General features: G+C 38.6%; 1 protein-coding gene across 1 annotated transcript in view; it reads left to right on the forward strand.

Moving 5' to 3' along the window:
* The window catches only part of Ca5b (carbonic anhydrase 5B), a 39108-nt gene extending 30473 nt beyond the window's left edge, over positions 1 to 8635 (forward strand). The window contains exons 4-8 of the mRNA XM_010643620.3: positions 372 to 490; positions 1590 to 1685; positions 2305 to 2367; positions 3085 to 3240; positions 7960 to 8635. Coding sequence (XP_010641922.1) covers positions 372 to 490; positions 1590 to 1685; positions 2305 to 2367; positions 3085 to 3240; positions 7960 to 8139 — 614 coding nt within the window. The 3' untranslated portion in view covers positions 8140 to 8635. The remainder of the gene's footprint in view (positions 1 to 371; positions 491 to 1589; positions 1686 to 2304; positions 2368 to 3084; positions 3241 to 7959) is intronic.
* Positions 8636 to 9866: the final 1231 nt, after the last annotated feature.

Genomic DNA, 9866 nt, shown 5'->3' on the forward strand with positions numbered 1-9866 from the left:
TCAATTCAGGATTAAAAGTAGTCACAACAGTGCAACTAAAGACACTCCAGAAAAAGGACCCCCAGAAGTCCTTCAAAAAGTGGCAAGAATTGTGAATAAGTGTGTTCCAAGTGACGGGTGTGTGTTTAGTAGGGTTAATGGCAATATGTCTTTTACTGTGATACATTTTTTTTTTTACTGTGATACGTTTTTAAGAATGTAACCATCACCTTGCTTGTCCATCACATTGCATATAGATGCTGGTCTGTAATGTAGTGTACTCCATTTAGGGCAGTTCACATACATGGTCCGGCTGAAGATTCAGCCACTTCCCCACATCCCCCACAGCATAAGTAACCGTCCTTCAAACTGTCATCACATTGTCATTTCAGTGATCCAGGGAGGACCGCTGGAACACAACTACCGACTGAAGCAGTTCCACTTTCACTGGGGGGCCATTGACGCCTGGGGCTCCGAGCACACTGTGGACAGCAAATGCTACCCCGCAGAGGTATGTGGAGCAGCTCAGACATTGACGGTTGTGGTGAAATGGGGTAGTTCTGAGGTTTCTAGTTCTAAGAAATGATCAGGAAGAATCAAGTGATGCCTGTCCATGCCAAATAGCTGGCTCAGGGACCAATTTGATTAGCCCTAGCTTAGACTTGTAAAAATTAGACATCTACCAATAAACTCAATGAAAAAAATAAATTATAGACATCTTAAATAATAGGGCTGAAGTGTACTTTATAATCCTGAAAATGTATTCCTCCACAGTTCTAAGCTAGGCTTAAATTATTGCCTAAACTAATAATCTGGGCAACAGTGCAGAGCCACAAGGTTGGATTAATCCACATGAGAAACAGTGCAAGCGTCCCCAAAGGCTGTGGCAATAGAAATAGAGAGAAAACAAGATTTGTTTAAACATTTCTAAAATAAAAGCACCAGAACTTGGTTGTAGGATCATTTTAAGGAGAGAAGGAGGCAAAGATAACCAAGAACGTTCTTCTTATGCATTTTCCCCTAATTGAGTTTTTAATGCTATATTTATTTTTATTTATTATTGGGGGGGTAACCGGGGATTGAAGGCGGGTCCTTGCACTTTCGAGGCAGGCAGTAGAACCACTGAGCTAAATCCCTGGCCCTTTAATGTTATGTTTAAAATGACACATTTTAAGTGGTCATCCTTCCAAGAAGAAATTTGTCTTCAACTCCTGTGTAATTTCTACAGGGAAAATCTGTTTCTCTCAGTGTAAATATCTTCTCTGCTTTAGATGCAAATGAATTTTGGATATTAGTATTTCATGCAAATCAGGATGGGAGTGAACAAATGTTCATCCCTCACTGAAATGTTCTTTTGCTATATGAATTTTATTTTTCTCCCCTAATAAATCCCTCTCTTCCAAAGTAACACTAATTGTTGCTCTTGCCTAAATTTTCTCCCGTTCTTTATTTTCATCTCATTTGACACTTAATTGCCATATGCTTTTCAAAGTGGCTTTATTTTGGATGAGGAAACATGATTAAATATTGAGCGTTGGATGAAGTTGTCACGTTTCTCTTCAGCTAGCCAGTATGTTCATGTGTTAAACCCACTTTTAATGGTGTTTCAGCTGCACTTGGTTCATTGGAATGCAGTCAAATTTGAGAGCTTTGAAGATGCAGCACTGGAAGAAAATGGTTTGGCTGTGATAGGAGTATTTTTGAAGGTAAAAATAAATCTCAATAACTTTAAATGATGCGTTGTATTAGATCAGGAGAAAACAGAACATTCTAATATTTTTATTTACTACAAGAATATTGGAATCAATACAATAATAAAAAAGCAATTATTAATAATATATTTCAGGGGTCGGGGATTTGGCTCAGTGATTCTGCCTCCTGCCTCTTAAATGCAAGGTCCCGAGTTCGATCCCTGGTACCAAAGGAAAAAAAAAAAAGAATATATTTCAAATGGTATAAAAGTACACGGTCCAATAGAATGATCACAAAGCCATCTGTGGCAATTGAGCATTTGAAATGTAGTTAGTGTGAGTGCAGAATAATTTTTAATTCTAATTAATTTAAATTTCAATATAAGAAGAGGCAGGAGGTACCTTTCCCTGCAGGCACATTGGCCTTGTCAGCATACAGCCTGCTCATTTGTTTGTGTCTAATTTAATTCAGTGATGTTTATATCATTCTCAATTATCAGCTTAAGTCTACTTTCAGTTGTGTGGTAGGTTTATATGTAATCACCAGGTGGTTCATTTTAAATTCGCATCCTGTTACCGTTTCTACAGTGAGATGTCCATTGTTTGTAACATTTTCTTTTCGATCGTCCTTTAGCTAGGCAAACATCATGAAGAGCTACAGAAATTGGTGGATTTTTTGCCATCAATTAAGCATAAGGTAATCCCCCCCCCATCACCTGAAATCCATTTTATGTTTCAGTCTGGGTGGAGACAGTGAATCGGGAGTGTAATTCAGTGAACTGTATGGAGAGTCTCTTCCCACACTGCCATCAGAGACCTGCCTCTTAGGATATTCGCCTTAGCTGTCCCCCTCTTTGTTCCTGACACTAGCCCCCTCTCAGTCCTTGTCCAGACCAGCCTTCTTTGCTCTAGCTTCCTCCTGCAGATAGGGAGCAAGTCAACTTCTACAGAAATTTGATTTGTCTGGTTGCAGAAAACAATTTGCCTGTGTCCTTTGTCCAGTCCCTCGGATTGATTCTTCAATATTCAGAATCCCAAAGCGGTTACTTGCTAGAAGTCTGTTATTCATCCCTCCCTCTCATTCTCTCTCCATCTCCTTTTTCCCTTGTCTTTGTAGTCCAGGATTCTGGCTCCTCCTGGTTTATATTGCATGTTAAAAGGACAACTCTGGGTTAATTTCTCACTAGAATTGAGGGAGAAAAAGGTTTTGTATCTTAAATGTACAACCGGTTGAAGAAATAAAACCTGGGTAGGATTCTGACGTAGGCAATGATGATTCTTTGGGAAGCTGCCCAGGGTCCTTGGGGCTTGTCTGCTGGTCCCCAGACAGCCCCTGAAAATCACTGCTTCGTCAACTGATTCCTGAGTGGCTTTCACCACTGAAAAATAACTCAGCGACTCTTCCCTTGACCAGGACACCCTTGTGGAATTTGGATCCTTTGACCCCGCCTGCCTGATGCCCGCCTGCCCTGATTACTGGACCTACTCCGGGTCTCTAACTACCCCACCTCTCTCAGAGTCTGTCACCTGGATCATTAAGAAGCAACCAGTAGAAGTTGATCATGATCAGGTACCTTCTTTCCTCGTTTCCCATCTAAGGAAATCCTGCGACCTGTATAAAATAAGGCTGGGGTCAAACTTTGACATTGATTTTAACTTTTGTCTTAATTTGCATATGAATTAGGAAATGCTTCCAATTAATGAGAAAGAAGAGTGAAAACAAGGAAGAACTAAGCTATTTGCATCTATATTTGATAGTTACACGTTTTGGGCATCGTGTCATATATGTACATATGAATCTCTATATAAAGTTAAGAAGGCTAGAAATGGATATGTTCAAAACCATTTTAAAATCTGAAGGGAATTTTGCAATAAAAATCTCAAGATAAAGAGAACCCAACAATGACTGCCCAGGAAACTTAATGTAAGTTAGTTTTTTTAAATTTGGGATTTATTTTTCCCTTTGAAATTAAGTTTGAGTGGTAGTTTCCATATCAATACACAGTTATAACTAAAGTGTAATAATATTTGATTATACATGCTATATAGAAAAAAAGGAAACAAAAAACTCAAAAAATATACTTGCTATATGGAATCATTTATTGATTACAAAGCATTTTCACAAAAACAAGACTTTCCAAACTCTTTCTATAAAGCCAAGATAACTGATACCAACACTCATCAAAAATTTGTCCCCCACCCTGCCAAAAAAGTAAACCAGAAGCTGGTATCTCTGAAAAATGTAAAAACCAAAGGAAGAAGCAACTAAAATAAAATCTTTGAAACAGAATCCAACAGTATATTAGAAGACATATGTGCTTTTCCCAAGTAGTATATAGTCTAGTAATGTTAATAATATTCATCATATCAGTGACTGTAACTCAAAACATATTGTCATTGCCACAGGTGATTTTTCTCTTCATTCTGGGGGTTGAACCCAGGGAAACACTACCATGAAGCTATATCCTCAGCCCTTTTTATTTTTTGAGACAGGGTCTAGCTAAGTTGTCAGGCTGGCTTTGAACTCGTGATCTTGCTGCCTCAGGCTCTTGGAGAGACTCAGATTACAGGTGTGCACCACTGTGCCTGATATTTCCATAAATTCTGAAAGACATTTTCAAGATGCTCTATTCAGTTTTTTAAAACTTGGAAAATTAGAGATGAATAGAGACTTCTTAATACAATAAAACAGATTGGTCTTGGTTCAAAAGTAAATATAGTCATACCTTGGTATCTAGAGGATCGGTTTCGGGACCTCTCGTGGATCCCAAAACTTGTAGATGCCCAAATACCTCATATGAAATGGTTTACTATTTGCATATAACATATTTACATCCTCTGTTACACTTCAAATCTTCTCTCCATTACTTATAATAATTAATATGATGTAAATCCTATGTAACTAGTTGTTATAATGCATTGCTTAGGGAATAAGGAGAAGAAAAAAATATATTCAGTACAGATGTACTTTGTTTCCACATATATTGGAGCTACAGTTGGAGGAATCCACAGACGTGAAACTCATGATACAATGGTCCAACTAAATATGCTTAATATAGAAAGGATTGTTACCGTATTAAACTGTACTTTAGAATTAGGTGGATGTGGTGGTGTGCACCTGTAATTCCAGCTGCTCAGAAGGCTGAGGCAGGAGAATCACTTGAGCCCAGAGTCCAGGGCCAGCCTGAGCAACATAGGGAGATTCCATCTCTTAAAAAAAATATGTTCTGGAAATAACCAATACAAAGAGACCAGAAAATAAAAATAAATGCAGAAAACAGTTAAAAAACTACTAGAAAAATAAGATATTTTGGTAACTACTGGATTACAATATTACTTTATAGAAATAAATATGTTCGATATACTTATATCCCAATTGCTATAGTGGCCCATCAATATATTGGAAGAAAGAATCCTGTTCATAATGCAACAAAAATATAAAATACTTTGGAATGAGCTTAATAAGGAAAAGTAACAAGAAAATTTAACATGTTCCTGAAGGATACAAAAGAAGACTTAAATGAATAAAACTCACCCCATATTATTGGATAGGGAGACATCATAAAGACACATTCCATATCAGTTCTCCTTAAGCAGCTACTCTCCAAGGACTGTTTATTGTCCATAGATTTAATGCAGTTCCAATGAATACATCCATAGAATTTTAAATAGGTACGTTACTTCTAAACCTGAGCAACAACATAGAAGCGTGGATAGCCAGGGACAACTCGAAAAGAGAAACTGAGGGATGGTAAGCGTGCCAAGCTTGTAAACCTTCAGTCATTAAATGCCATGATACCACCACATGAAGAAAGAGGTGGAGGGAAGTCGGGTAGCAATCTTCTTGCTCCAGTCAGTGGCTTTGGGATGCCCACCTTAGGGTGCCCATTCAAATCCCAACCTCATTAGGAAACACCCTTACAGACACACCCGCGGATCGTATTTATCCAGCTTTCTGGGCATCCCTGGGCCAGCCAGGGTGACACAACATTAGCCACCACAGGGCTAGGGATGTAGTTCGGTGGTAGAGCACTGGCCTAGCAATTCGTGAGGCTCTGGGTTCGATCCCCACTGCCATAAATAAACAAGCCCTCACAGTTAGAAAATAGTAAGTCTAAAAATATGTCCAAATCCATATGAGAACTTAATTTATGACAATAAGCAACATCTCAGTTCAGTGAGGACATTCAGTAAGTGCTGTTGAGGAACAACTAAAAGAAAAAAAGGATATATTCTAGACATATTAAATGCAAATCATACAAGTCCTAGGATAATCTTAGGAAAATTCACTCATACCTTCAAATGGAAGATATTCTTCTGTTAAGCAAGACCAGAAGTCTAAAAGAAAACTAATAGATTAGACTATGTATGTTTTCAATGCTGTGTAATGAAGACCACCATAAATGAATGGCAAAAACGTAGTGCTTGGCTTCCCATAAGCCTAGGCTTTGTGGCCTGTACATTTGGCCTGCTGCTGTTCTTCATATTTAAAAATCGATATAACAAGCTGGGTGTGGTGGTGCACACCTGTAATCCCAGCCTGAGCAATGTAGTGACTTAGTGAAATGAAAATAGAAATCTCAAAATAAAAATAAAAAAGCCTGGAGGTTAACTCAGTGGGAGGATCCTGGGTTCAATTTCCCTTACTAGAGAAAAAAAGAAAAGACACGACACTGAAAAATAAACAGAGCAAATAAATCAAGTAAAATTTCAATACAGAAAGTTCATTAAGCAAAAAGTGTAACCTGTCGTCTATAATCCCAGTAGCCTCTAATCTTACTAGTAGATGTTATTCACTGTCTTGAGTAAATCTTTCTGGTCTTTTATCTATATAAATATACATAACTTTTTTTTTTTTTACAAAAATCAGATTGTTACATATATATCATTCTGCTGGTCTTTTCACTTAATGATGCCAGAACATTTTATAGATGTTAAACATTATCTTTGATATCTTTTTTTTTTTTGGTTTTTTTTTGAGACAGGGTCTCACTATGTACTGAGACTGACCAGGAACTCACTATGTAGCTCAGGCTGGTCTCAAACTCACAGAGATCCTCCTGCCTCAGCCTCCCGAGTGCTGGAATTACAGGTATGCGCCACCACGCCTGGCTCTTCCATATCTTTTTCGTTTTGGGTTTTTTTTTTTTTGAAACAGGGTCTTACTGTATAGTTCAGATTGGTCTAGGCTTGAAGTTTTTGCTCCAAACAGATTGTCACATGCTTGTCCACTGCACCCCAAGCTGTCCTCTCTAGCTGCAATCCGCCACATTGACTGACAAGAAGTGTGAGCAGATTTTCTGGCTGGTTTGAAGTAAAGTGCTCCATAAAGTGGCTGCTAATCAAGCCAAAAGGTTATTACCGCAGCTGAGTATAAGCCCTCGTAATTTTGGGGTTGCTCCTTGTGTACTGAACGGTGCTATCCACTATGATAGCCACTAGTGACATATGGCATTCTACTTAAATATAAATACACTTGGTTTTAAAATTCGGTTCCTCAGTCACACTGACCACTGACCACATTTCCAGTGCTCAGTAGCCATATGTGGCTCGAGATTACTATAATGGGCGATGCAGAAGGCATTTTCATCATTACCGAAAGTTCCAGTGTGGGACATCCCACTGCTAGTTAGGAATTCTACATGCATTGCTTGGCCCACGATGCCCAGGTGGAGTGAGCAGTTAATCATACATGTTTATGTTAATGATTCTGTTAAATTATAAAAACATTTTTATACTATTACTCTATGTATCAGACCTTCCCTTTATTATTTGGTTATTTTTCTCATTTGAGTCTGTGGTCTTGAAGCAGGCACTCAGTGGCACCCACCTGAAATCCTAACACCCAGGAGGCTGAGTCAGGAGGATCACCTCAAATCCGAGGCTACCATGGGCTAACTAGCAAGTTGAAGGCCAGTCTGGACTACATAATGAGACCCTGTCTCAGAAAAACAAAAGCTAGTAAACAAAATATTGAGGTCTCAAGGATCACAGAGATGAAGTAACCAGGCCTTGGCGAATGACCGATATGTGGGGGTTAGGTCCCTTGTCTCTAGTCTTCTGATTCCAGGGCTTTTCCACCTCTTGTTGCTCTCCACACACAAGGATGGCAACAGCATGGCATTTTATTCCTTGTGAAAGGTGAAGGCATCTAACCCAGAAATAATTTCTCTTTCTGAATCCAATTTGAGACCAACGTTTCAGAAGCATAAACATTGAAATCAATTGATTCATGAGGTAAAGCCAGTTTTCTGTTGAAATTATTTACACTTTCTGTTTCTATTTCTAGCTGGAGCAATTTCGGGCCCTGCTCTTCACTTCTGAGGGGGAAAAAGAGAAAAAAATGGTGGACAACTTCCGCCCCCTTCAACCCCTGATGAATCGCACTGTCCGCTCATCCTTCCGCCACGATTATGTGCTGAATATACGAGCGAAACCCAAGCCATGGGCCAGCCAAGGGACCCCCTAAGATGCCCATACTTGGACAATATTTTGCTTCTTTTAGCTTTTTAAAAGTTGTTAACTAGACTATTTTAAATAGCGGCACTAAAAATATTTATAGATATATATTTCTTTTCTTGACATTTCCAAGTCACTATCTTTGTAAGGTAGGAAGAGGGAGACAGAACAATAGGGAAATAATTGATTGGTTAACATCGGGCTACTTTAGGTGACCATTTGTAAGGATTGGGGCAGAGGGGATTTCATTACTCTTGCCCATTGAGACTGCCTGTTTGGGAAATTTGGCTGTCATCTCTCTAATATTGCTTCCTGAGAAGGTCAGATTAATAATTTATTTTCTGTTTGGTGAAGTGGAACTTTATTTCGTGTGAGTGATTCCATTTTGAGTTTGAGCCTGGTCTGCTGCAGCCTAGTAGAGCAGTTTAGTTAAAAACAATGGCCTCCTGCCGGGTGTGGTGGCGCATGCCTATAATCCCAGCACTCTGAAGGCTGAGGCAGGAGGATCGCTGTGAGTTCAAGACCAGCCTGGACTACATAGTGAGTTCCAGGTCAGTCTCAACTACATAGTGAGACCCTGTCTCAAGAAAAGAATGGCCTCCTGTAATTTTTACTTAACAATTTTCTACTTTTGGTCAGACTCTCATGGCCTTAGGACCTTAGTGCTACTCTTAGTTACTATCAATCATTTTGAGCTTCAAGTATTAACATTTAATTCACAGGTTAGATGTGCATTTATTGGCATGAAAGTGCTTTATCAGTCTTTGAGAAATCTATTTGGTAAACAGATTCTTTGTTTGATAATAGTATTTATCACTAAAATACCAGCAAGGGATACAAGTTTCTTTTAAAGCAACCTATTGGTAATTGTAATGTGTTCTTGTGTCTGACATTTTTAAACTGTCTTTTTATATTTGCCAATCAGTGGTTCTATTGAGTTATAAGTAGGGGTTCCATTCAAAACGTTTGATAAATAGTAGCAGTAGAGACACTGACCACACCGAACAGAGGCCTTTTAGAAATGGCCACAGCGCTCAGACTGGCCCTTTCTGGCTGTATAATGACCATGGAGGGCTGGGAATTTAGGTCAAGATACCAAAAAAAAAAAAAAAAAAAAAAAAAAAAAAAAAAAAAAGAAATGGTATTAGGTATACTTTCTTTCAAAATGGGAATGTATATTCTTCTCCTAGGGCTTCTCAACAAAAGCATTTGCTCCACTTTTTACATGACATAATTAATACATGACGTGCTTACTTATTGCCAATTTATGATACAGAAAATATATTTTGTAATCATGAGAAAACAAGGATATGTTTTTGAGACAGGGTCTCACTATGTAGTTGAGACTGACCTGGAGCTCACTATGTAGCTCAGGCTGGTCTCAAACTCACAGCGATCCTCCTGCCTCAGCCTCCCAAGTGCTGGGATTACAGGCCACCATGCCCCACCACAAGGAGTTTACTATACCTGGAAACCCTCTTACATTTCTGAAGATCAGTTATTTTACTTAATGGCTTGATTACATAGAAAATATATTAAGAATATTTTACAGAAAATGCTTAGGGCTGCAGATTTAGCTCAGTGGCACCATGCATGCCTGGCAAGGGCAAAATCCTGAGTTCAATTCCCAGTACAAGGGGAAAAGAAAGAAAGAAAGAAAAGAAAATGCTTAAAATGCCTAGAACAGAATTCTTTCATGATACATTTAGAGAAATATTCTTTTTTTTTTTTTTTTTT

Source organism: Fukomys damarensis, unplaced genomic scaffold, assembly GCF_012274545.1.
Source record: "Fukomys damarensis isolate Sample0158 unplaced genomic scaffold, DMR_v1.0_HiC HiC_scaffold_39, whole genome shotgun sequence".
NCBI classification, from domain to species: domain Eukaryota; kingdom Metazoa; phylum Chordata; class Mammalia; order Rodentia; family Bathyergidae; genus Fukomys; species Fukomys damarensis.